Source organism: Elephas maximus, chromosome 3 (genome assembly GCF_024166365.1).
Source record: "Elephas maximus indicus isolate mEleMax1 chromosome 3, mEleMax1 primary haplotype, whole genome shotgun sequence".
Lineage (NCBI taxonomy): Eukaryota > Metazoa > Chordata > Mammalia > Proboscidea > Elephantidae > Elephas > Elephas maximus.
Genome location: NC_064821.1, coordinates 150,238,471 through 150,265,117, shown reverse-complemented (window position 1 = coordinate 150,265,117; position 26,647 = coordinate 150,238,471). Strand labels below are relative to the sequence as shown.

The following is a 26,647-nucleotide window of genomic DNA, read 5'->3' as shown; positions in this document are numbered from 1 at the left end:
TTTATTCCATCCTTAATGTCTTTTATAATCCAGTCTTTATTGAGCAGGGTATTGTTCAGTTTCCATGTGTTTGATTTCTTTTCCAAACTTTTTCTGTTATTAATTTCCATTTTTATGGCCTTATGGTCAGAGAAGATGCTTTGCAATATTTCGATGTTTTGGATTCTGCTAAGGCTTGCTTTATATGCTTTAATATGTGGTCTATTCTGGAGAATGTTCCATGTGCACTAGAAAAGAAAGTGTACTTGGTTGCTGTTGGGTGGAGTGTTGTTCCGTATATGTCTGTGGGGTCAAGTTGGTTGATTGTGGCATTTAGATCTTCCGTGTCTTTATTGAGCATCTTTCTGGATGTCCTGTCCTTCACCAAATGTGGTATTATTGTGGAGCTGTCTATCTCACTTTTCAGTGCTGATAAAGTTTGTTTTATGTATCCTGCAGCCCTGTCTTTGGGTGCATAAATATATAATATGGTTATATCTTCTTGGTATATTGTCCCTTTAATCATTATATAGTGTCCTTCCTCATCCTTTATGATGGATTTAACTATAAAGTCTATTTTGTCAGAAATTAACATTACCACTCCTGATCTTTTTTTATTGTTGTTTGCTTGATATATTTTTTTCCATCCTTTGAGTTTTAGTTTGTGTCTCTAAATCTGAGGTGTGTCTCTTGTAGGCAGTATATAGCGGATCATGTTTTTTAATCCATTCTGCCACTCTCTGTCTTTATTGGTGCATTTAGTCCATTTACATTCAGTGTAATTATGGATAGGTATGAATTTAGTGCTATCATTTTGATGTCTTTTTTTTTGTGTTGTAGACAGTTTCTTTTTCCCACTTAATTTTATGTGCTGCATAGATTATATATTTTCCTTTCCTCATATTCGTTGTTGTTGATTTTGTTTCTGCTGAGTCTTTATTTGTTTCTTGTATGTTATTTTGATGTGTAGGATAGTTTGTCTCCTTTGTGATTACCTTATTATTTACCCCTATTTTTCTAAATTTAAACCTAACTTTTATTTTTTTGTATTGCCTTGTCCTCTCCATATGGAAGAACTATGACTACATTTCTTAGTCCCTCTTTATTGTTTTGATGTTGTCTTCTTTTACATAATAACAGCGCTGTTACCCTGTTTTGAGCATTTTTTTATCTTTTGATATCCCTGCCTGGGTTGACTTCTGATTGCTGTGCCCAGCATTCTAGTCTTGGGTTGGTACCTGATATTATTGATTTTCTAACCAAAGAACTCCCTTTAGTATTTCTTGTAGTTTTGGTTTGGTTTTTATGAATTCCCTAAACTTCTGTTTATCTGGAAATGTCCTAATTTCACCTTCATATTTGAGAGACAGTTTTGCTGGATATATGATTCTTGGCTGGCATTTTTTTTCTTTCAGTTTTTTAAATAAGTCATCCCATTGCCTTCTTGCCTGCATTGTTTCTGCAGAGTAGTCCAAGCTTATTCTTATTGGCTCTCCTTTGTAGGTGACTTTGTTTATCCCCAGCTTTTCTTAAAATTCTCTCTTTATCTTTGGTTTTGGCAAGTTTGATTATAATATGCCTTGGTAACTTTCTTTTAACATCTACCTTATGTGGAGTGCGATGAGCATCTTGGGTGCATATCTTCTCATCTTTCACAATATCAGGGAAGTTTTCTGCCAACAAATCTTCAAGAATTCTCTCTGTATTTTCTGTTATCCCTCCTTGTTCTGGTACTCCAGTCACTCGTAGATTATTTCTCTTGATAGAGTCCCATGTAATTCTTAGGGTTTCTTTGTTTTTTTTAATTCTTTTATCTGATTTTTCTTCAAATATGTTAGTGCCAAGTGCTCTATCTTCAAATTCAGAAATTCTGCCTTCCACTTGCCCAAATCTGCTTCTTTGAATTTCCTCTGAGTTGTCCATTTCTGTAATTTTATTGTTAATCTTCTGAATTTCTGATTGCTATCTGTGTATGGATTTTTCCAGCTTATTAAACTTTTCATTATGTTCCTGAATAATCTTTTTAATTTCTTCAGTTGCTTTATCTGTGTGTTCCTTGGCTTGTTCTGCATATTGCCTGATTTCCTTCCTGATGTCTTGAAGGGTTCTGTATATAAATCTTTTGCATTCTGCCTCTTGTAATTCCAGGAAGGCACTTTCATCTAGAAGATCCCTTGATTCTTTGTTTTGAGAGCTTGTTGAGGTGATCATGGTGTGTTTCTTTATGTGACTTGATATTAACTGTTGTCTCCAAGCCATCTATAAGTTATTGTATTAGTTTATTTTATGTTTGCTTACTGTGTCATAGCTTCTTTCTTAGTTTTGTTTTGATATGCCCAAATGGGTTGCTTGAGTGAGGTAGCTTGATTATTTTCACCTTTGGAGCTCTGACGTCCTGTCCCAGATGGCTAGAGTTGTTATCAGGTGTATTAGTCTAAGAGTCCACTCAGTTTTCTTGTACGAATTCAGCTCAGGTGTCCAGGTAGCTGAGAATCAAGTGTGTGGTACAGGCTCTGTTGTACAGTCTTCGAGGGGCAGGGTGGCTGGTGTAGGTACCAGTATCTAGTTGCAGCAGGGGATCACACTCTGAACAAGGCAGGGGGCTGAGAATCGTCCCCCAAGTGTCTCTGAGGAAAGCGTGTCCCTGTTCCTTAGAGCGTACGGGTGGGTGGGATCTGCAGACAGACTGTGGGCACCCAATGTTTTTGGTTGTAAGGACTGGGTGGTACCAGTTATCCTTGGACCCCTGTCGTGGGTGGCTTGGTGACCTGAGTAGAACTACCAGTCCTTAGGCCCCTGATGTGGGTAGGTGAGGACCCTGTTTAATAGGCAAAGCTGTGTCAAACATCAAACACCCACCTCTCCGCCACACAGCAGAAACGGTTGGAGTCTGTCAACAAGGGCCTGTTTTCCTGAAATAGGCCCACACAGGTCCATGCAGAGGTGAAATGTACTCAAGGTCCACAGATTGTTTATGCCTGGACAGGAGCCACATCTGTCCTGAGCTCCCCCAGTTAGTGGAGTTGGCAAATTATCTTTTTCGCCAATTGCAAATTTATTCGTTCTTCAAGCCTAGGAGGATGGCTCTAGGCACTCAATAGGGCCTATCTCCAGCCCAGGGAAGTCAGCCACTGAAGCCGGCTCAGGAGTTGGGGGCGCGGTAAAATATACGCAAGTACTTAACTTTTGCTGAGAGCGCCGTTTTTCTTTGGTTCCGGAGGTGTGAGTAGGCTGTGTGGCTGGCTGCTTCTCCCTGAGGAAACTGTACCCGAACGCTAGTACCAGCCCACCGCCAGCGCTCTGGGAATGGTGCCTGAGGGTTCCCCATGATTCGTGTCCAGTAACTCCTCTCCACTTCTGAACCATCTCTTACTCCCCCTGCCCCTCGGTTCGTTTTCTAAGCTTGCCTTTGATGTTTAGGGCTCCTAGCTTGTCATAAATATACTCGTTTCACTTATTTTTTTGGGTCTTTTTGTAAAGAGGGCTCGCCGGAAGCATTTGTCTATCCTGCCATCTTGGCTTCGCCTCCTTCAAAAGAATAAATCTTACTGACCTTTTTTCTAATAGCAACATCTACTCCGAAAAGGATAGTAATTATAAAGTACTTAACTAAAGTATTAAAGGTATTAATATTGTTGTTAGTTTTCAATGAGTCCAGTGCAGTGCAACCTTATGTATAACAGAACAAAACATTACCCAGTCCTGTGCCGTATTTATAATTGTCAGTATGTTTGACTTCATTGTTGTGGCTGTTGGGTCAATCTGCTTCATTAAGGACTTCCCTCATCTTTTGCTGCCCCTCTCTAGCAAACATGCTGTCTTTTTCTAGTGATAAAAAAAAAAAAGTGATAGATTATAAAAATACCACTATTTTCCAGAAATGTCTAAATGTTGTTTTATATGTAAGAAGAGAGTAATGCACCTTGGCTACAGTTTTTCAGACTTTTTCTTTGTTAACATAGATTGCCCTATGTAAAATTTGACACAGCAGAAATAAAACTTAAAAATAATGTCATAATGTGGGCTTAAGCATAGCAACGACTGTGAAGATGGCCCAGGACCAGGCACTGTTTCATTCTTTTGTACATAGAGTGGTTATCAGTTGGAATGGACTCAATGGCACATAACAACACCATGTGAGAATAGATATCTGAAGCATTGTCTTGTTTGTCGTTTAGTAATGTATCTTTGTAATAAAAACTTTTAAGGAACTTGAAACCTAATTTGTGCTATGACTATTTTTTTTCTAATTTTATTGTTTTAGGTGAAAGTTTACAGCACAAATTAGTTTCTCATTCAAAATTTATAGACATATTGCTTTGTGACATTGGTTACAACCCCCAAATGTGTCAGTACTCTCCCCCTTTCCCTTTATGCCCTGAGTTCTTTGCATTTATTTATGCAGGCTTCCTGTTCCTTCCTGCCTTCTTGTCTTTACTTTAGGGCAGGTGTTGCCCATTTGATCTCATATACTTGATTGAACTAAGATGCGTATTCCTCACATGTGTTATTGTTTGTTTTATAGGCCTGTCTAAACTTTGGCTGAAAGGTGGACTTTGGGAGTGGCTTCAGGTCTGAGTTAGCAGGGGTGTCCGGGGGCTGTAGTCTCAGGGGTTCCACCAGTCTTTGTCAGACCAGCAAGTCTGGCTTTTTTGTGTGAGTTTGAATTTTGTTCTGCATTTTTCTCCTGCTCTGTCTTGAACCCTCTATTGTGATCCCTGTCAGAGTGGTCAGTGGTGGTAGTGGGACACCATATAGTTCTTCTGGGCTTAGGCTGGTGGAGGCTGTGGTTCATGTGATCCTCTAGTCCTTTCGATTAATATTTTCCTTGTGTCTTTGGTTTTCTTCATTCTCCTTTGCTCCGGATGTGGTAGGACCAATAGATGGTTCTTAGATGGCTGCTCACAAGATTTTAAGGTCCCAGATGCTACTCATCAATGTATAATGTAGAACGTTTTCTTTATGAACTATGTTATGTCAGTTGACCTAGATGTCCCCCAAGACCATGGTCCCCCACCCTCACCCCAGTAACTTGGTCCCTGAAGATGTTTGAATATGCCTAGAAAGTTTCTATGGCTTTGCCTTGGTCATATTGTGCTACCTTCCCCTATATTGTGTGTTGTCTTTCCCTTTACCAAAGTAAACACTTGTTTTCTATCTAGTAAATGATTTTCCCAGCCTACCCCTCCCTTCCCTCCTAATTATCAAAGTTTTTTTTTTCCTGTGTGTAAACCTTTTCTTGGATTTTTATAATAATGGTCTCATATAATATTTGTCCTTTTGTGATTGACTTATTTCACTCGGCAAAGTGCTCTCCAGATTCACCTGTGTTGTGAGATGTGCAGATTCATCATTGTTCTTTATTGTTGTATACCATTGTATGTATGTATCATAATTTGTTATCCATTTATCTGTTGATAAGGCACTTAGGTTGTTTCCACCTTTTTACTACTGTGAATAACGATACAAGGTACATGGGTGTGCATATGTCTATTTGTGTGACGGCTCTTATTTCTCTGGGGTATATTCCTAGGAGTAGGATTGCTAGATCATATGGTCTTTCTCTTTCTAGCTTTTTAAGGATGCACCATATCGTTTTCCATAGTGGATATACCATTTTACATTCCCACCAGCAGTGCATAAGAGTTCCAGTCTCCCCACAAACTCCCCAACATTTGTTTTTTTCTGTTTTTTTTATTAGTGCCAATAATGGCAGGTGAGATGGTATCTCATTGTAGTTTGGATTTGCATTTCTCTAATGGCTAATGATCATGAGCATTTCCTTGTGTGTCTGTTAGCTGCCTGAATGTCTTCTCTGGTGAAGTGTCTGTTTGTATCCTTTGCCCATTTTTTAATTGGATTATTTGTCTTTTGTTATTGAAATGTTGAACTATTGATAGATTTTAGAGATTAGACCCTTGTTGAATATGTTGTAGCCAAATTTTTTTCACAGTCTGTAGGTTCTCTTTTTACTTTTTTTTTTTTAATAACTTTTATTAAGCTTCAAGTGAACGTTTACAAATCCAATCAGTCTGTCACATATAAGTTTACATACATCTCACTCCCTACTCCCACTTACTCTCCCCGTCTTGAGTCAGCCCTTTCAGTCTCTCCTTTCTTGACAATTTTGCCGGCTTCCCTCTCTCTCTATCCTCCCATCCCCCCTCCAGACAAGAGTTGCCAACACAATCTCAAGTGTCCACCTGATATAATTAGCTCACTCTTCATCAGCGTCTCTCTCCCCCCCGCTGACCAGTCCCTTTCATTTCTGATGAGTTGTCTTCGGGGATGGTTCCTGTCCTGTGTCAACAGAAGGTCTGGAGAGCTTGGCCGCCGGGATTCCTCCAGTCTCAGTCAGACCATTAAGTTTGGTCTTTTTATGAGAATTTGGGGTCTGCATCCCACTGATCTCCTGCTCCCTCAGGGGTCCTCTGCTGTGCTCCCTGTCAGGGCAGTCATCAATTGTAGCCGGCCACCAACTAGTTCTTCTGGTCTCAGGATGATGTAGGTCTCTGGTTCATGTGGCCCTTTCTGTCTCTTGGGCTCTTAGTTGCCGTGTGGGCTTGGTGTTCTTCGTTTTCCTTTGCTCCAGGTGGGTTGAGACCAATTGCTGCATCTTAGATGGCCGCTTGTTAGCATTTAAGACCCCAGATGCCACATTTCAAAGTGGGATGCAGAATGATTTCATAATAGAATTATTTTGCCAATTGACTTAGAAGTCCCCGCAAACCATGTTCCCCAGACCCCCGCGCTTGCTCCGCTGACCTTTGAAGCATTCATTTTATCCCGGAAACTTCTTTGCTTTTGGTCCAGTCCAATTGAGCTGACCTTCCATGTATTGAGTGTTGTCTTTCCCTTCACCTAAAGCAGTTCTTATCTACTGATTAATCAATAAAAAACCCTTTCCCACCCTCCCTCCCTCCCCCCCTCGTAACCACAAAAGTATGTGTTCTTCTCAGGTTTACTATTTCTCAAGATCTTATAATAGTGGTCTTATACAATATTTGTCCTTTTGCCTCTGACTAATTTCGCTCAGCATAATGCCTTCCAGCTTCCTCCATGTTATGAAATGTTTCACAGATTCGTCACTGTTCTTTATCGATGCGTAGTATTCCATTGTGTGAATATACCACAATTTATTTACCCATTCATCCGTTGATGGACACCTTGGTTGCTTCCAACTTTTTGCTATTGTAAACAGAGCTGCAATAAACATGGGTGTGCATATATCTGTTTGTATGAAGGCTCTTGTATCTCTAGGGTATATTCCTAGGAGTGGGATTTCTGGGTTGTATGGTAGTTCTATTTCTAACTGTTTAAGATAACACCAGATAGATTTCCAAAGTGGTTGTACCATTTTACATTCCCACCAGCAGTGTATGAGAGTTCCAATCTCTCCGCAGCCTCTCCAACATTTATTATTTTGTGTTTTTTGGATTAATGCCAGCCTTGCTGGTGTGAGATGGAATCTCATCGTAGTTTTAATTTGCATTTTTCTAATGGCTAATGATCGAGAGCATTTTCTCATGTATCTGTTGGCTGCCTGAATATCTTCTTTAGAGAAATGTGTGTTCGTATCCTTTGCCCACTTCTTGATTGGGTTGTTTGTCTTTTTGTGGTTGAGTTTTGACAGAATCATGTAGATTTTAGAGATCAGGCGCTGGTCGGAGATGTCATAGCTGAAAATTCTTTCCCAATCTGTAGGTGGTCTTTTTACTCTTTTGGTGAAGTCTTTAGATGAGCATAGGTGTTTGATTTTTAGGAGCTCCCAGTTATCGGGTTTCTCTTCATCATTTTTGGTAATGTTTTGTATTCTGTTTATGCCTTGTATTAGGGCTCCTAGGGTTGTCCCAATTTTTTCTTCCATGATCTTTATCGTTTTAGTCTTTATGTTTAGGTCTTTGATCCACTTGGAGTTAGTTTTTGTGCATGGTGTGAGGTATGGGTCCTGTTTCATTTTTTTGCAAATGGATATCCAGTTATGCCAGCACCATTTGTTAAAAAGGCTATCTTTTCCCCAGTTAATTGACACTGGTCCTTTGTCAAATATCAGCTGCTCATACGTGGATGGATCTATGTCTGGGTTCTCAATTCTGTTCCATTGGTCTATGTGTCTGTTGTTGTACCAATACCAGGCTGTTTTGACTACTGTGGCTGTATAATAGGTTCTGAAGTCAGGTAAGGTGAGGCCTCCCACTTTCTTCTTCTTTTTCAGTAGTGCTTTGCTTATCCGGGGCTTCTTTCCCTTCCATATGAAATTGGTGATTTGTTTCTCTATCCCCTTAAAATATGACATTGGAATTTGGATCGGAAGTGCGTTAAATGTATAGATGGCTTTTGGTAGAATAGACATTTTTACTATGTTAAGTCTTCCTATCCATGAGCAAGGTATGTTTTTCCACTTAAGTATGTCCTTTTGAATTTCTTGTAGTAGAGCTTTGTAGTTTTCTTTGTATAGGTCTTTTACATCCTTGGTAAGATTTATTCCTAAGTATCTTATCTTCTTGGGGGCTACTGTGAATGGTATTGATTTGGTGATTTCCTCTTCGGTGTTCTTTTTGTTGATGTAGAGGAATCCAAGTGATTTTTGTATGTTTATTTTATAACCTGAGACTCTGCCAAACTCTTCTATTAGTTTCAGTAGTTTTCTGGAGGATTCCTTAGAGTTTTCTGTGTATATAATCATGTCATCTGCAAATAGTGATAACTTTACTTCTTCCTTGCCAATCCGGATACCTTTTATTTCTTTGTCTAGCCTAATTGCCCTGGCTAAGACTTCCAACACGATGTTGAATAAGAGCAGTGATAAAGGGCATCCTTGTCTGGTTCCCGTTCTCAAGGGAAATGCTTTCAGGTTCTCTCCATTTAGAGTGATATTGGCTGTTGGCTTTGCATAGATGCCCTTTATTATGTTGAGGAATTTTCCTTCAATTCCTATTTTGGTAAGAGTTTTTATCATGAATGGGTGTTGGACTTTGTCAAATGCCTTTTCTGCATCAATTGATAAGATCATGTGGTTTTTGTCTTTTGTTTTATTTATGTGATGGATTACATTAATGGTTTTTCTGATATTAAACCAGCCTTGCATACCTGGTATAAAGCCCACTTGATCAGGGTGAATTATTTTTTTGATGTGTTGTTGGATTCTATTGGCTAGAATTTTGTTGAGGATTTTTGCATCAATGTTCATGAGGGATATAGGTCTATAATTTTCTTTTTTTGTAATGTCTTTACCTGGTTTTGGTATCAGGGAGATGGTAGCTTCATAGAATGAGTTGGGTAGTATTCCGTCCTTTTCTATGCTTTGAAATACCTTCAGTAGTAGTGGTGTTAACTCTTCTCTGAAAGTTTGGTAGAACTCTGCAGTGAAGCCGTCCGGGCCAGGGCTTTTTTTTGTTGGGAGTTTTTTGATTATCGTTTCAATCTATTTTTTTGTTATGGGTCTATTTAGTTGTTCTACTTCTGAATGTGTTAGTTTAGGTAGGTAGTGTTTTTCCAAGAATTCATCCATTTCTTCTAGGTTTTCAAATTTGTTAGAGTACAATTTTTCATAATAATCTGAAATGATTCTTTTAATTTCATTTGGTTCTGTTGTGATGTGGTCCTTCTCATTTCTTATTCGGGTTATTTGTTTCCTTTCCTGTATTTCTTTAGTCAGTCTAGCCAATGGTTTATCAATTTTGTTAATTTTTTCAAAGAACCAGCTTTTGGCTTTGTTAATTCTTTCGATTGTTTTTCTGTTCTCTAATTCATTTAGTTCAGCTCTAATTTTTATTATTTGTTTTCTTCTGGTGCCTGATGAATTCTTTTGTTGCTCACTTTCTATTTGTTCAAGTTGTAGGGACAGTTCTCTGATTTTGGCTCTTTCTTCTTTTTGTATGTGTGCATTTATTGATATAAATTGACCTCTGAGCACTGCTTTTGCTGTGTCCCAGAGGTTTTGATAGGAAGTATTTTCATTCTCGTTGCTTTCTATGAATTTCCTTATTCCCTCCTTGATGTCTTCTATAACCCAGTCTTTTTTCAGGAGGGTATTGTTCATTTTCCAAGTATTTGATTTCTTTTCCCTCGTTTTTCTGTTATTGATCTCTAGTTTTATTGCCTTGTGGTCTGAGAAGATGCTTTGTAATATTTCGATGTTTTGGACTCTGCAAAGGTTTGTTTTATGACCTAATATGTGGTCTATTCTAGAGAATGTTCCATGTGCGCTAGAAAAAAAAGTATATTTTGCAGCAGTTGGGTGGAGAGTTCTGTATAAGTCGATCAGGTCAAGTTGGTTGATTGTTGTAATTAGATCTTCCGTGTCTCTGTTGAGCTTCTTACTGGATGTCCTGTCCTTCTCCGAAAGTGGTGTGTTGAAGTCTCCTACTATAATTGTGGAGGTATCTATCTCGCTTTTCAATTCTGTTAAAATTTGATTTATGTATCTTGCAGCCCTGTCATTGGGTGCATAAATATTTAATATGGTTATGTCTTCCTGATCAATTGTCCCTTTTATCATTATATAGTGTCCTTCTTTATCCTTTGTGGTGGATTTAAGTCTAAAGTCTATTTTGTCAGAAATTAATATTGCTACTCCTCTTCTTTTTTGCTTATTGTTTGCTTGATATACTATTTTCCATCCTTTGAGTTTTAGTTTGTTTGTGTCTCTAAGTCTAAGGTGTGTCTTTTGTAGGCAGCATATAGATGGATCGTGTTTCTTTATCCAGTCCGAGACTCTCTGTCTCTTTATTGGTGCATTTAGTCCATTTACATTCAGGGTAATTATAGATAAATAAGTTTTTAGTGCTGTCATTTTGATGCCTTTTTATGTATGTTGTTGACAATTTCATTTTTCCACATACTTTTTTGTGCTGAGGCGTTTTTCTTAGTAAATTGTGAGATCCTCATTTTCATAGTGCTTGACTTTATGTTAGTTGAGTCGTTACATTTTTCTTGGTTTTTATCTTGAGTTATAGAGTTGTTATACCTTTTTGTGGTTACCTTATTATTTACCCCTATTTTTCTAAGTAAAAACCTAACTTGTATTGTTCTATATCGCCTTGTATCACTCTCCATATGGCAGTTCAATGCCTCCTGTATTTAGTCCCTCTTTTTGATTATTGTGATCTTTTACCTATTGACTTCCATGATTCCCTGTTATGTGTATTTTTTTTTAATTAATCTTAATTTGTTTGTTTTTGTGATTTCCCTATTTGAGTTGATATCAGGACGATCTGTTTTGTGACCTTGTGTTGTGCTGATATCTGATATTATTGGTTCTCTGACCAAACAATATCCTTTAGTATTTCTTGTAGCTTTGGTTTGGTTTTTGCAAATTCTCTAAACTTGTGTTTATCTGTAAATATCTTAATTTCGCCTTCATATTTCAGAGAGAGTTTTGCTGGATATATGATCCTTGGTTGGCAGTTTTTCTCCTTCAGTGTTCTGTATATGTCGTCCCATTTCCTTCTTGCCTGCATGGTTTCTGCTGAGTAGTCAGAACATATTCTTATTGATTCTCCCTTGAAGGAAACCTTTCTTTTCTCCCTGGCTGCTTTTAAAATTTTCTGTTTATCTTTGGTTTTGGTGAGTTTGATGATAATATGTCTTGGTGTTTTTCTTTTTGTATCAATCTTAAATGGGGTTCGATGAGCATCTTGGATAGCTATCTTTTCGTCTTTCATGATGTCAGGGAAGTTTTCTGTCAGGAGTTCTTCAACTATTTTCTCTGTGTTTTCTGTCCCCCCTCCCTGTTCTGGGACTCCAATCACCCGCAGGTTATCCTTCTTGATTGAGTCCCACATAATTCTTAGGGTTTCTTCATTTTTTTTAATTCTTTTATCTGATTTTTTTTCAGCTATGTTGGTGTTGATTCCCTGGTCCTCCAGATGTCCCAGTCTGCATTCTAATTGCTCGAGTCTGCTCCTCTGACTTCCTAGTGTGTTGTCTAATTCTGTAATTTTATTGTTAATCTTTTGGATTTCTACATGTTGTCTCTCTATGGATTCTTGCAACTTATTAATTTTTCCAGTATGTTCTTGAATAATCTTTTTGAGTTCTTCAACAGTTTTATCAGTGTGTTCCTTGGCTTTTTCTGCAGATATCCTAATTTCATTTGTGATATCATTAAGCATTCTGTAAATTAGTTTTTTATATTCTGTATCTGATAATTCCAAGATTGTATCTTCATTTGGGAAAGATTTTGATTCTTTTGTTTGTGGGGTTGGAGAAGCTGTCATGGTCTGCTTCTTTAAGTGGTTTGATATGGATTGTTGTCTCTGAGCCATCACTGGGAAACTAGTTTTTCCAGAAAATCCGCTAAAAAAAAACTGCAGTCAGATCCCTATCAGAGTTCTCCCTCTGGCTCAGGCTATTCAGATGTTAATGAAGCCGCCTGGGGAGGGTGGGGGAGGGAACAGAGAGATAGGAGAGTAGCACCTCAGAATATAGCCAGAGTTGCTTGTCTTGCTTGGAATGACTATTATATCTGAGATTCCCGCGGGTGCGTCGCCTATGTGTGCTGGCTGTGTGGAGATTGCCCCCGGGGGCTCTGGCCCGCTGGAGTCTCGGTCAGATCCTCCGCTTCCAGCCCCATGCCCAGCGTCAAGGCTCCCCTACTGGGACGGTGCACTCTCGACTCCAAAATCAGTCGCTGCCTCCCGGGGACTTCTCGTCCCTCCAGCCACGTGGCCGTGCCGCCCCCGAGAACCAGTTGGGCCTCCTCCCGGGGTTAGTTCAGATGGGTGGAGTAGCTTCCCGTGCTTGTGCCGTGACCGAGTGTCCCTGCTGGGACGCTGTTCTCCCCGCTCCAATACCAGTCGCTGCCTCCCGGGGACTTCTCCTACCGGCTGCGTCCCACGCCGCCCACGCGACCCGGCTGGTCCCCTTCTCGGGGTTAGTTCAGGGGGGTGGAGCAACTCTCCGTGTTTATGGCGTACCTGCATCCAGTCCAAATCCCTGCGGGACGGTTCCCCGGCTCGGGTGCTGCTCTTTCTGCTCCAAGATCAGTCACTGCCTCCCCGGGACTTCTCCTACCAGTTGCGTCCCACGCTGCCCGTGGAACCGGCTGGTCCCCCTCCCGGGGTTAGTTCAGGGGGGTGAAGCAGGTCTCTGTGCTTGTGCCGTACCTGACTGGTATGCTGGCTCCAGGCTCTGGAAACAATCGCTGCTTCCCCGTATTAGTTCGTTCTCCGTCTCTAAATCTGTGTTTGTTGTTCAGGGTTCGTAGATTGTTATGTATGTGATCGATTCACTTGTTTTTCCGTGTCTTTGTTGTAAGAGGGATCCGAGGTAGCGTCTGCCTAGTCCGCCATCTTGGCTCCGCCCTCTTTTTACTCTTTTGATGAAGTGTTTTGATGAGCATTAAGAGTTTAATTTTTAGGAGCTCCTAGTTATTTTATTTATTTTTTTTAGTTATATAGCTTATCTTCTGGTGTTTGTGCATTGTTACTTATGGTTTTTATTGAATTTATGCCGTGTCTTAGGGCCCCTAGTGTTGTCCCTTTTTTTTTTTCTTCCATGGTCATTGTTTTAGGTTTTATATTTAGGTCTTTGATCCATTTTGAGTTAGTTTTTGTGTGTGGTGGTGAAGTATGGGTGCTGTTTCATTTTTTTTACAGATGGACATCCAATTTTGCCAGCACCATTTGTTAAAAAGATTGTCTTTTCCCCTATTTAATGGATTTTGGTCCTTTGTCAAAGATCATAGGTGCGTGGATTCTTTATTGTGTCCCATTGGTCTATGTGTCCGTTGTACCAGTACCAGGCAGGTTTGACTACCATGCCTGTATGGTAGGTTCTGAGATCAGATAGTGTGAAGCTTCCTGTTTTGTTCTTTTTCTTCAATAATGTTTTGCTTATCCATTGCCTCTTTCCTTTCCATATAAAGTTGGTGACCAGTTTTTGCACCTTGTTAAAGAGTGCTGTTGGTATTTTGATCAGGATTTCATTATATCTGTAGATCACTTGAGTAGTACTGACATTTTTACAATGTTGAGTCTTCCTATCCATGAGCATGGTATGTTTTTCCATTTATGTAGGTCTCTTTTGTTTCTTGTAGTAGTATTTTGTAGTTTTCTCTATGTAAGGTTTTTACATCCCTGAATAGATTTATTCCTAAATATTTTATCTTTTTAGAGGCTATTAGCAATCATATTGTTTTCCTAATTTCATTTTCGAGGTTCTTTTTTGATGGGTAAGAATCCAACTGATTTTTGTATTCTGCTCCTGTGCTGAATCTTTCTATTCGTTCCAGTAGTTTTCTTGTGGAACTTTGGGGCTCTCTATATACAGAATCATACCATCTGTGAATAGGAATAGTTTTACTTCTTCCTTTCCAATTTGGATGCCCTTTATTTCTTTTTCTTGCCTTATTGCTCTAGCTAGGGCCTCTAAAAAAAAATTCTAGCAGATGTTAAGTAGGAGTGGTGATAAAGGGCATCTTTGTCTTGTTCCCATTCTAGGGTGAATGTTTTTAGCCTCTCTCCATTTAGAATGATGTTTGTTGTTGGGTTTATATAGCTGCACTCTATTGTGTTGAGGTATTTCCCTTCTGTTCCTGTTTTATTGAGAATTTTTATCAGGAAAGGGTCTTGGGCTTTATCAAATGCCTGTTCTGCATGAATTGAGATGATCAGGTGATTTTTTTTCTTTTGTTCTATTTATGTGGTGGATTATGTTGATTGATCTTCTAATGTTGAAACACCCTTGCATACCTGGTATGAATCCCACTTTGTTGTGGTGTGTTATTTTTTTTTCATATAATGCTGAATTCCCTTGGCTAGAATTTTGTTGAGAGTTTTTGCTTCTATATTCATGAGAGATATTGGCCTGTAATTTCCTTTTTTGGTGGCATCTTTGCCTGGTTTTGCTATCAGGGTTATGCTGGCTTCATAGAATGAATTTGGTAGTATTCTTTCCTGTTCTCTGCTGTGAAATAGTTCAAGCAATACTGGCGTGAGCTCTTCTCTGAATGATTGGTAGAATTCTCCGGTGAAGCTGACCAAGCCAGGGCTTTTTTTTGTTGGGAGTATTTTTGTTATCTCTTCAATCTCTTGTTATGAGTCTGTTCAGATTTCTATCTCAGATTTTGTTAGTTTAGGTAGGTCGAGTGTTTCTAGAAATTCGTCCATTTCCTCTAGGTTCTCAGATTTTTTGGAGTATAATTTTTTATAGTATTCCGTTAAATGATCCTTTTTATTTCAGTTGGGTCAGTTGTAGTGTCCCCTGTCTCATTCCTTATTTGGGTTATTTGCTTCCTCTCCTTTTTTTTTCTTGACAGTTTGGCCAGTGGTTTGTCAACTTTGTTGATCTTTTCAAAGAAACAACTTTTGGTCTTGTTGATTCTTTCTATTGTTTTTCTGTTCTCTGTTTCATTTATTTCTGCTCTAATCTTTATCTGGAACAATGAGCTCAAGCATAACAACGATTATAAGGATGGCACAGGACTGGGCAGTGTTTTGTTCTGTTGTGCATAGGGTCGCTATGAGTCAGAACCGACTTGACGGCACCTAACAACAACAACCTAATCCTTATTATTTCCTTTCTTCTGGTGGCTATGGACTTCTTTCGCTGTTCTCTTCATATTTGTTCAATTTTTAGGGCTAACATTTTGATTTTGGCCTGTTATTTTTTCATATGTGTATTTATTTCTATAAATTGACTTCTGAGCACTGCCTTTGCTGTGCCCCAAAGGCTTTAGTATGATGTACTTTCATTGTCATTTGATTCTAGGAATTTTTTTTATTCCCTCTTTGATTTCTTCTGTTACTCAGTGGTTTTTAAGTAAGGTGTTATTCAGTTTCCATTTCTTTTGCTTGTTTTTTCCTATTACTGGTTTCTACTTATATGGCATTGTGATCCAAGAGACTTATGTTTTGGATTTTATTGAGGGCTGCTTTGTGACCTCAATTGTGGTTTATTCTGGAGAATGTTCCATATGCATTGGAAAAGAATATAGACTTTGCTGCATTATATCCAAATGTATAGAATGGGTGGAGCATTCTATATATTTCTATGAAGTCAAGTTGGTTGATTTTGGCCTTTAGATCTTCTATATCTTTTAGTTTCTTTCTAGATATTCTGTCCTTTACCGAGAGTGGTATGTTGAAGTCTCCTACTGTTATTGTAGAACTATTTCTCTTTTCAGTGCTGTTAGAGTTTGTTTTATGTATTTTGGAGCCATGTCACTGGGTGTGTAGATATTTATTAAGGTTATATATCTTCTTGGTGAATTGTCTCTTTGATCATTTTATAATGTCCCTCATTGTCTTTAATGGATGATTTTGCCTTAAAGTCTATTTTATCTGAGATTAGGTATTGCCACTTCTGCCTTCTTTTGGTTACCATTTGCTTGATGTATTTTTTCCATCCTTTGATTTTTTAATATATTTATATCTTTGTGTCTAAAGTGTGTCTCTTATAGACAGCATATTGATGGGTCATGCTTTTTTTATCTGTTTTGCCACTCTCTGTCTATTCACTGATTCATTTAACACATTTACATTCAGTGTGATTATCAATAGGTATGACTTTATTGCTGTCATATTGTTGTACCCTTTTTTTTTTTGTCATGCCAATGTTGTCTTTGTTCCTCCTACTTTCCTGTGCTAAGTTCCTTTTGTTTGTGGGTTTTCTTTTTTTTTCATTATTATAGATTTTGTGTTTACTGAGACCCATGTTTTTCTACTTTTCTATTCTGATGAGTAAGTTTGTTAACTTTCTTTGTGATTACCTTGAAATTTACTCTTATCTTCCTGAGTTTGAACCAGTTGTTTATTACTTGATATCACTTTGACTTCCTTTTCGTTTGGAAGTTATATACCTGCACTGCTTATTCCCCCTTTTATTGTTTTGACATTGTCATCATTTACAGATTGATGTCTCTGTTTCCCTGTTGCAAATTTTTAGCTTTGTTTTATTATTGAGAGTTCTTTACCTTGGTTAGTATCTAGCTGCTGCTGCCTTGTGTCCTAGACTCTGGTTTTTGTTGGTTCTCTAACCAAAGGACTCCCTTTAATACTACTTCTAAGTGTGGTTTGGTCTTTACAAATTCCCTTAATTTCTCTTTACCTGGAAATGTCCTAATTTCACCATCATCTTTGAGAAAGAGTTTTGCAGGATATATTATTCTTGGTTGGCAGTTTTTTTTCTTTCAAGGTTTCATATATGTCATTCCATTTTCTTTTTACCTGCATAGTTTCCACCAAGTAATCAGAGCTTAGTTTTATTGTTTCCCCTTTGTGACTTTTCATTTTTCTCAAGCTGCTCTCAGTTTTCTTCTTTGTCTTTGGATTTTGCAAGTATCATTATGATATGTCTTGGCAACTCTCTTTAGGGTCTATAATATATGGAGTTCATTGAGCCTCTCAAATGGTCAGCTTTTTGTCATTCATGATATTTGGGGAGTTTTGTGTCAGCAAAATTCGAACAGTCTTCTCTGTGTTTTCCATTTTTTCACCCTGTTCTGGATCTCCGATATCACACAAATATTTGCTCTTGATTGAGTCCCACATAGTTCTTAGGTTTTCTTCATTTTCTTGATTCTTTCCTCTGATTTTTCCTTAAAGTAGTGTCCATGATTTTGTCTTCAATTTTGCTGATTCTGTTTTCCCTTATTTCAAAATTGCTCCTAAGACCTTCTGTTAAGTTGTCCATTTCTGAAATTTTGTTGTTTATCTTTTGAATTTCTAGTTGTATGATTATTTATTTTGACATTTTTTGTTCTTTCATTATTTTCCTGAATTCTTCTATTGCTTTGTTTGTGTTTTCCTTGATTTTGGCTATGTTTCTATGGCATTGTCTGTGTTTTCCATGATTCTGTGCTTTGTTTCTTTAAGGAACCTTGGTAATGGCTTGACTCTAGACTCTTTTTCAAATAAAATGCAAAACAAATACCTTGGAGAAGAGCAGAAAGAACATCAGCAGTCATTGGAAACTCAAGATAAATGCAAACTCTGGCTTCTCAAAGACCGTAATTTAGCAAGGGAGAGAGAGCAAGAGCGGAGGAGGAGAGAAGCAGTAAGTGAACTTTAGCTTACTAAATCTAACTTTAACAAAGGAAAGATTTAACAGAGAAATATTTTTTATATGTTCAAAGATGCATTCAGGATAGTTTTTCAGTAACGATGTAGCTAACTTTTTAGTGAGGATCGGGTTCTAAAATCAGAACCCCAAATAAAAATTTGACGTAGTCAAAAGAAGCAGGCATAGTGTGATAAATAACATAGCATCAACCCTGGAGCTACTAGATTGCCTGAGTTCAAATCCTGTTTTTCCCATTACTTGCCTTTTTTCTGTGAACATGTGCCTTCATTTCTCTTGGATATAACCTAAGAGTGACCCAAAGAGTGAAGTGACTGTTAATTCATGTTCGTGTTCATTCATGTTCTCCTTGATACCTGCTTGGTCAATTTTGAGAGTTTTCTTACCTGGAGACAGAAGTCAGACTTGTTCTTAGTGTTCTTACAGGTTTCAGTTTTTATTTACCACACAAAAATTATATTAAGAAAAATCAGTCATGGTCCCCAGACCTTCTGTTAGCCCAAGACACGAACCGTTCCCAAAGTCATCTCTTCAGACAGGGATTGGACTGGACTATAAAAAAGAAAAAGATACTGGTGAGGAGTGAGCTTCTTGGATCAAGTAGACACAAGAGACTATGTAGGCAGCTCCTGTCTGGAGGGGAGATAAGAAGGCAGAGATGGTCATAAGCTGGCTGAACAGACATGAATATAAAGATGGAGGGAAGAAGGAGCGTGCTGTCTCATTAGAGGGAGAGCAACTAGGAGTATATAGCAAGGTGTATAAATTTTGTATAAGAGACTGACTTGATTTGTAAACATACTTAAAGCACAATAAAAATTTTTAAAAAAGGAAAAATCAGGTTGTATTTGAACAGAAGTAAAAAATTATGAACTTATGTTCAGTAAATGTATTCATTTTTATGATTCATTCTAAGTATTGCATAGTAATTTTTATATAGATGTAATTAAGGCATGAATTTATTAAGTAACATTTGTTTTAAAATTTTGCCTTTTCTACAGATGGCTGGTACCATTGATATGACTCTTCAAAGCGACATTATGACAATGTTTGAAAACAACTTTGATTAAACCTCCATTTTCTGATTAGCCATCAACCCTAAATGAAATTGAGATTATAAAATGTGGATGATAAAATGATTGCTCTCAGACACCAAGATACCAATCTTATATTGTATTTTAACTGCTCTAAAATGATTAAACAATTTTCAGTTACATTTTTAAATAGCTTTATGTTCATTTTTTAAATTATAAAATTTATAGGACATTATATAATTTGGATCCTAAAATATTGAATAAATTCCCACATGTTATTTAGTCTGTAAACAATTATCTATTATAGACCTTGTTCTAAGTAATGAAAATCCAAAAAAGATAGTCTCCACTTGTTTAAAAATGAAGAATATGAACAAATGTATCAAAAACAATGAAAGACTTAGTTCCTGTTGAGTTTTTGAATCAAATATTTGTCTGCCTTCCGAAACTTAGATCCTGTAACAAATAATACTTGGATTCCTTGAGTGTCAGGTTATATAAGGTTCTCTGCTAGCTCTGTATTTAAAATTTATATTTAAATTAAATAAAATATTACCTATGGTTTGAAAGATATTGAATTTAAGGCAAAATAACTAACAGTAGGTATTTTAGATAAGTTTCTATAGGAAATTAGAAGACAGTTCTTAATATGCATATGTGGTAGCAATGAATGTTTGAATTTTTTACTATAGTAGGTTTTTTCATTTAAATATTCTGTAAATTATTTTTTGTTATTCTCCAGTTAAAATTATGTATATATCATGTTTACCAGATGTGTGTATTTTTAAATTTTGAAATCTTGAAGTGTAGCAAATGATTCAGGCACTATTCTGATACCATTTAAAAAGTATGTGTGTATATATGTATATATAGAGAGAGAGAAATAGTTTCCTTGGCTCCATTTGTTTTTATAATCAGTATGATAAATTTCTGAAGTATCTTTAAAGTATCAGCCATTTTAAAAACAAAATGAACTAGTAGCTAAATGGTGGTGTTACTATGAAACATAACCAGAATTAAAGGAATAGTTCTTCCTATTCATATATATATATATATATGGAGGAAATCAGTATGTATGTATTAAACAGTATGCACTATATGCCTTTTTCTTAAGAGATCATATATTTATATATCATGTAAATATATAAAGATACATCAGGGATACATAGTGGTTACCTCTAGGTGATGGGATTATAAATATTTTCTTTAGACTTTTCAGTATATTCTGGTTCTTTTTTAATTTTAATTATGTAATAGTTTCAAGATTTTGAACAGAAAGAATGAAAATACTAAATAAGAATTTATTTCTGTCAAACACACAGTATATATTAAGTCTCTCAGCTGCCTTTAAATAACTAATGAAACCTGATAAATTCAGTGATAGTTTCCACATCTAAAAATCAAAGTCCAACTTAATTAACATATCCTTTTACATTGAAGAATAATGGCATACATGAGGCTTCCCTGTGCACATGTGAAGCAGCCCTTATAGAGAGCTATGTTATGCTTACCCTTATGGTTATTGTGTTTAGTTTAAACAACTTTACCCTTTAACCTGTTTCCAGTCACTAAAGGGCCTGGCACATTCTAGGTAACTAACAAACTTTTGGTAGGTTGGTTAAAGTCAGTTTAGCAGAGAAAAATGTTGGCTTATAAATGATCTTCCCTATATTTACCTTTTTTTTAGGTAAAGAATTGTTTGGTTTCTCTTAACTTCCTTCATGGAATTAACTGTTACTAACTTCAGGCACTGGGAAATCCATGCATAAAAGATTGGGTATAACTTATTTGCCTTGAACTAAAGCCTGGTTTTGTGAGGATCCTTTTTCTGACCCCATCTTTCACCCTTCAACTCCTAAAGCCTTTCCATTGTGTGTTCTGGTATTCACGATCAGTCACTGACAACATCTCATATATAGTCAATGTTTTGCTTATTTCTTTCATCTTTTTGTCCTAAGTTGTTGTGGAAGTGTGATCCCCAGACCAGCAGCATCAGCATTACCTGGAAACTTTTTAGAAATACAAATTCTAAATTCAGTCTTACTAACCAAAAATTCTGGCAGTGGGGTCCAGCAATCTATAGTTGAACAAGCTCTACAGGTGAGTCTAATGCACACTAAAGTCTGAGAACCACTGCTCTAACTGAATCCTGGCTCTCCTGAAGCCTTTGTTTCTCTTGCCTCTGCCACTTACAGCATACTTCCTCCTTCCTCCCTAAAAACCACAAGTTTTAAATTTTTCATGACCATCAGACTATAATAGCCACACTCATTTGCCATCCCCGGTTCACTTCCTCTAGTTCCTCAGAGATTTTAGTCTCCATCTCACAGTCACCCTTCAATTGACACTTCTTGGTCCCTTGATTTCTCTACTAATGATCTTGACCTCTAACCAGTCTCAGCCACTCACTTCTTTGTCATTACTAAGTAACTTAAACCCTTCTTTAGTCTGAATTTCAAGCACCCTGTTCTCTCACTAGGAAACTCTGGTGGTGTAGTGGTTAAGAGTTTGGCTGCTAACCAAAAGGTTGGCAGTTTGAATCTACCAGGACCTACAATCCATTAATCCTAGTGCCTTTGCCCAGTATCTGTCCCGTTCATGCCCTCACTTCTCTCCTTATCCAAAGTTTCTAGTATTATTACAATCACTTTGTTGCATACACCCCTAACTCCATTGCTTTTCTCTTTATCTTATTCACTTGGAAAAGCTCTTATTAAATCTGACTGCCTGCTCTGAACCCATGAAACTGAATGTGGTTATAGAAAAACACAACCGTGATAACCAGTCTTACTTCATGTTATGAGCAATAAATTAAAGCCCGTAAAAAGTGCTGCCCCAAAATTTTACTACATTTCCATGGTCAGTTCACTTTCCCCAGACAGACAACTATTCTATACCTCCTTTCTACTCAAACCTCCAAACGATACTGCCTCTCCCATCCTCACTCTTTTCACTACTACTTTTGTCACTAAGGTAACAAAAACAATCTGAGGAGACCTTCCACATGCTTCCACCACCACATCTATAATCATCACTGTTCATATGCTCTGTTCTCTCTTATATTACTAGGGATGAATTGTCATGCTTCCAGTTAAGGTCATTCTCTCCACTTGGACCCATTGCCATTCTTTTTCACCTCCCCAAGGATATTATCGTAGCAGTTCTGATTTCTACCATCAATGTTCTGGATATTTATCAGCATACAAACTGGTTTTAATTTATGGAAGATGAGTTAGGAGGAAATGTGTTTTTTTCTATAAATTGGCTCCTCACTCCTTTGGCTCATTTTTAATTTTTGTCTTGATAGGAATTCTTTTTTTTATTATTAAGGCATTGTTCACATATCATAAAATTCATCATTTTAAAATGCTTAATTTAGTGGGTTTTAGTATATTCAATCTTTATAGAAATTCTTGTTTCTTTTTCTTATAGTTCTTTATACATTCCAGATGTTAATTTTTTGTTACAGATATTGTCTCCCGGTTTGTCACTTATTAATTTATTAATTTGTACATAATTATATAGAAGTAAATGATTTAAGCCAATTTTCCAGTCTAAAAATCATATTAAAAGTCATTTATACATGAGTATTATCTAATTATGAATTTTGTAATCATTTCTTTTTTTAAATTACAAAGCTTTTAGATATGATTTAAAGATACACTTTAAAGTTTTTTGTTTTTTTTTTAAGTTTCTCCACCTCAGTCCCCAATTACTGAAGGAATCAAAGCTTCTGCATTTTTCTGTCTTCTTTGTGCTCATCCAAGCAAGGACATGTAGAGAATTTGAGGGGTCTGATTTTTTTACAAAAGTATGATCATTTATACATATTACTCTGCAACTGTTTTTTCCTATTGAATCATGAGTCTAGGTCATTAGATCTGTAGATTTAATTCATTCTTTTTTTAAAATACTGGGCAACATTCCTTAGCATAGCTATATCATAATTTATATAAATACTCCACTGTTAATTCAGTTGATTGCAGCATTTTTCTACTATAAACAAATGCTGCAGTAAACATCTGTTTATATAGCCTCACATAATTGTCCTTCTGTTTCTAAAGGGTAGACTTTCTAAAATGTGATTGTTGGATCAGAGATATAGTCAAAGGGTGTAATTTTCATTTTAATGGATGATGCCAGATAACTATTCCAATAAAAGTTACAACAGTGCACATTCCTGTAAGTTTCAGAGTATCACTTTTCCACATCCTCACCAGCACTGGGTGTTATTGACCTAGTATTTTTTGTTAATCTGAATGAAATAAATATATAACATTTCTATAATTTGCATTTCTCAGATTACAAGTGGGATTGATAATTTTATATTTGTTTGCCACGTGACTTGTTTGTTCATTAATACCCTTCAGTTTTCTTTTTGGGTTATGTTTTTCTTATTGATGTATAGACTCTTTCCTTTTTTAAAAATGGATATGACCCTTTGTTTTGCAAAGATTTTTTCACAATTTATTGTTTGCCTTTTGAAGGTTATTGTCTTTTCCATTAAAAATTTTAATTTTATGTAGTCATATGTTTGGCTTTTCTTCTATGGTGTCAGTATATTCTGCCTTCCTTAAGAATTTATCTCCCATATCAAGATGATAAAATATTCTTAAACAGTTTTTACACTTAAAATCCAGATATATTTAATTTATACTCAATTTCAAAATGGATTAAAGATTTTTTTTGTTTATGGTGTGAGATAGGGGTCCAATTTTCTTTCAAATGAATTGTCAGCTACACTATCATAGTTTACTTACTACGGAACAACAGAAGTAGTACCGAAATTCAGCACCACTGAATTTCAGTACTGCTTCTGTTGTTCCATAATAAATTTATAACCACTTTATCTACTTTGTAAAAATTGAATGAAATTAAGCACCATTGGAATTTTGATTGGGATTAGATTAGAATTAAGATATCTACCAATTTTGTTTCCAGTGTTATAAATATATCCTTCATGAAATCCACTTTTTGGGCCATTGCTGGTTTCAAGAGGCAAGAGAGTTTTCTCAGGGTCCCTTCCCACCCCAGAATTAGTTGGGATCAGGGAAGTGAGTAACTGGGATGATGGGGCTTCCTTGAGGAGACATGCTTGGAGCCATGTTATCAGGCTAGTTGTGCTGTGGGCCAAGGGTGAGGTGGGAAAGTTGAAAGAAGTTAGTCAAGAGGCTAAAGAGGTCTCAAGCTGGCTATAGACAGAAGCAGGATGCTGAAAGGGCAGTCTGCTTTTACAACTTCCATCTAGGCCACCTAAGCTGAGGCCTTGGGCTCACAACATTCTCTGATAATGAGGCTGGGAATTGGGTTTCACACTTTCTCCCAATTTCTTCTTGTCAGAGAAGACTTTCTTCCTATTCTGAGCTCACAGTAACCTTCTCTGTCTCCATGACTATAACTGCTTAATTGTAGAGAATCTTGTAGCTAAGAGAAATCTCATTACAGAATGGTCATGCTATTTGCTCCCAAAGGCACCTTCCTAGTCACAGGATGGTTATGCTACCTGTACCTAAACAAAGAAACCCTCTTACCCTCCTTTCTCTCGTTTCTGTGCAGTCCAGCACATATACCCCTCTGATTTATCTGTATAAGCCCCAGGCCTGAGTTCCCTTTTGTTCTCTCTATCATGGTGCATTGAGGGGCATACATGGAAGTGACTAAACATCCCAGCCTTGGATGAGCGCCTTTGGGAAGAACAAACTAAGGTCAGGAAATTAGCTCATGATTAAAGATGAATCACTTAAGAAAGCAAGTTACAATGAATGTCAACAGAAACAACACAAATGTAGATTGCCACCTTACCCCACTCCTGCCCCTGTACTGCAGTAGAAGTAATAGAAGACTTTTTGGAAAAGATCAGCAGATTTGGAAAAATAGAACTTCTAGAAAAGTGTTGAACAAACTCAATTTAAAATGTTTTCATGGGTTAAAATAGACAACAGCTGAAAAAAAAAAGTGACCTGGAAGATTTCTCCAAATATCCCAGTATACAGCAAGGGGAAGGAAAATGCAGAAGAGGTATGAAGAAATCTAGAGCAGTGATTGGTAAACTGTAGCCCCTGGGTCATCTGCCTTGCCACCTGTATTTGTAAAGTTTTATTGGAACACAGTCCCACCCACTTATTTACAAACTATGTCTGTTTTTGTGCTGTAATGCAGAGTTGAGTAGACAACAAAAACTGCCCTCCAAGTCTATTTATTTACTACTTGGCCTCTTACAGTGGCATAGTGGTTAAGAGCTATGGTTGCTAAGCAAAAGGTTGGCAGTTCAAATCTACTAGGCTTTCCTTAGAAACTCAATGGGGCAGCTCTACTCTGTCCTATAGAGTTGCTATAAGTCAAAATCGATGGCAAAGGGTTTGGGCTTTTTTTTTTTTTTTTTTTGTCCTCTTACAGAGAATTTTGCCAACCCTTGATCTAGAAAATAAATAAAAAGGTCTAATACACATTTAAGGTCCCTAGGTGATATAAATGATTCGTGCTCAACTACTAACCTAAAGGTTGGCATTTCGAACCTACCCAGAGGCACTGCAAAAGAAAGGTCTGGCAATCTGCTTCCATAAAGATTAAAAAAAATCCATTGCTGTCACGTCTATTTTGACTCATAGCAATGTTATCAGACAGAGTAGAACTGCCTCATAGTATTTCCAAGGCTGTAATCTTTGTGAAAGCAAACTGCCACATCTTTCCCCCATGGAGCAGCTGGTGAGTTTGAACCACTGATATTTCCATTAGCAGCTGAGTGCATAACCAGTGCACCACTAAGGTTCTTTTCTGTAAAGATTGCAGCCCAGAAAACCCTACGGAGCAGTTCTACTCTGTAACACATGGGGTTGCCATGAGTTGGAATAAACTTGATGGCAACAGGTTTTTTTGTTTTGCTTTTGTTTTGACATATATTTAACCAGAGGCTTTAGGACAAATCAAGAGTGTTTGAGAAAAGGAAGGTCTGCATTTAAGGAGACAGTGATTGTGACCTTGAAATTACGAAAAATGATTCTCTTATCCTGGAGATATAGCATTACAAGCAGGATAAATAAAAAGAAATCCATACCTAAGACATTTTTCAGCAGCCTTCACAACATCATAAGCAAGGAAGATTTTGCAAGCAGCCAGAGAAAAGGCGCTATCATAAATAGAAGAATGAGTTATCAGTGGCAACGAAAACCAGAAAAGTGGAATTAAATATTCAGTTTTGAGAGAAAATAACTTTCAGCATGGGATTGCATACTCAGCAAAACTATCAAAATGAGGGTGAAAAAAAAGTTTACCGCCAAGTGTTCTACCCTAAAGGAAATTAAAAAAGGATATTCTATTTTCATAAAAAGTGAGAATTCATACAGATGGAAATTGGTCTCAAATTTTCTATAAACTGAATGCAATTAACAAAATTTTAATGAAGTTTCTCATGGAACCGATAAAATGATTCTTAAATTTCTATAGAAGAGCATGGGGCCAAGAACAGCCAAGATACTTCTGAAGAAGATAAAAATTAGAGAATTTGCTTTATGAGATATTAAGACTTATAAAGCTATAGTAGTTACAGTGGAACAGTCTTGGGAATATAAAAATTAGAACAGGAGAAAATGCAGAACAGAATTTCTAATTCT

General features: G+C 37.1%; 1 protein-coding gene across 1 annotated transcript in view; it reads left to right on the top strand.

Moving 5' to 3' along the window:
* Positions 1 to 19,073, top strand: part of BRDT (bromodomain testis associated) — a 106,094-nt gene extending 87,021 nt beyond the window's left edge. Inside the window, 2 exon segments of the mRNA XM_049875564.1 lie at positions 17,799 to 17,979; positions 19,005 to 19,073. Coding sequence (XP_049731521.1) covers positions 17,799 to 17,979; positions 19,005 to 19,073 — 250 coding nt within the window.
* The last annotated feature ends 7,574 nt before the right edge of the window (positions 19,074 to 26,647 follow it).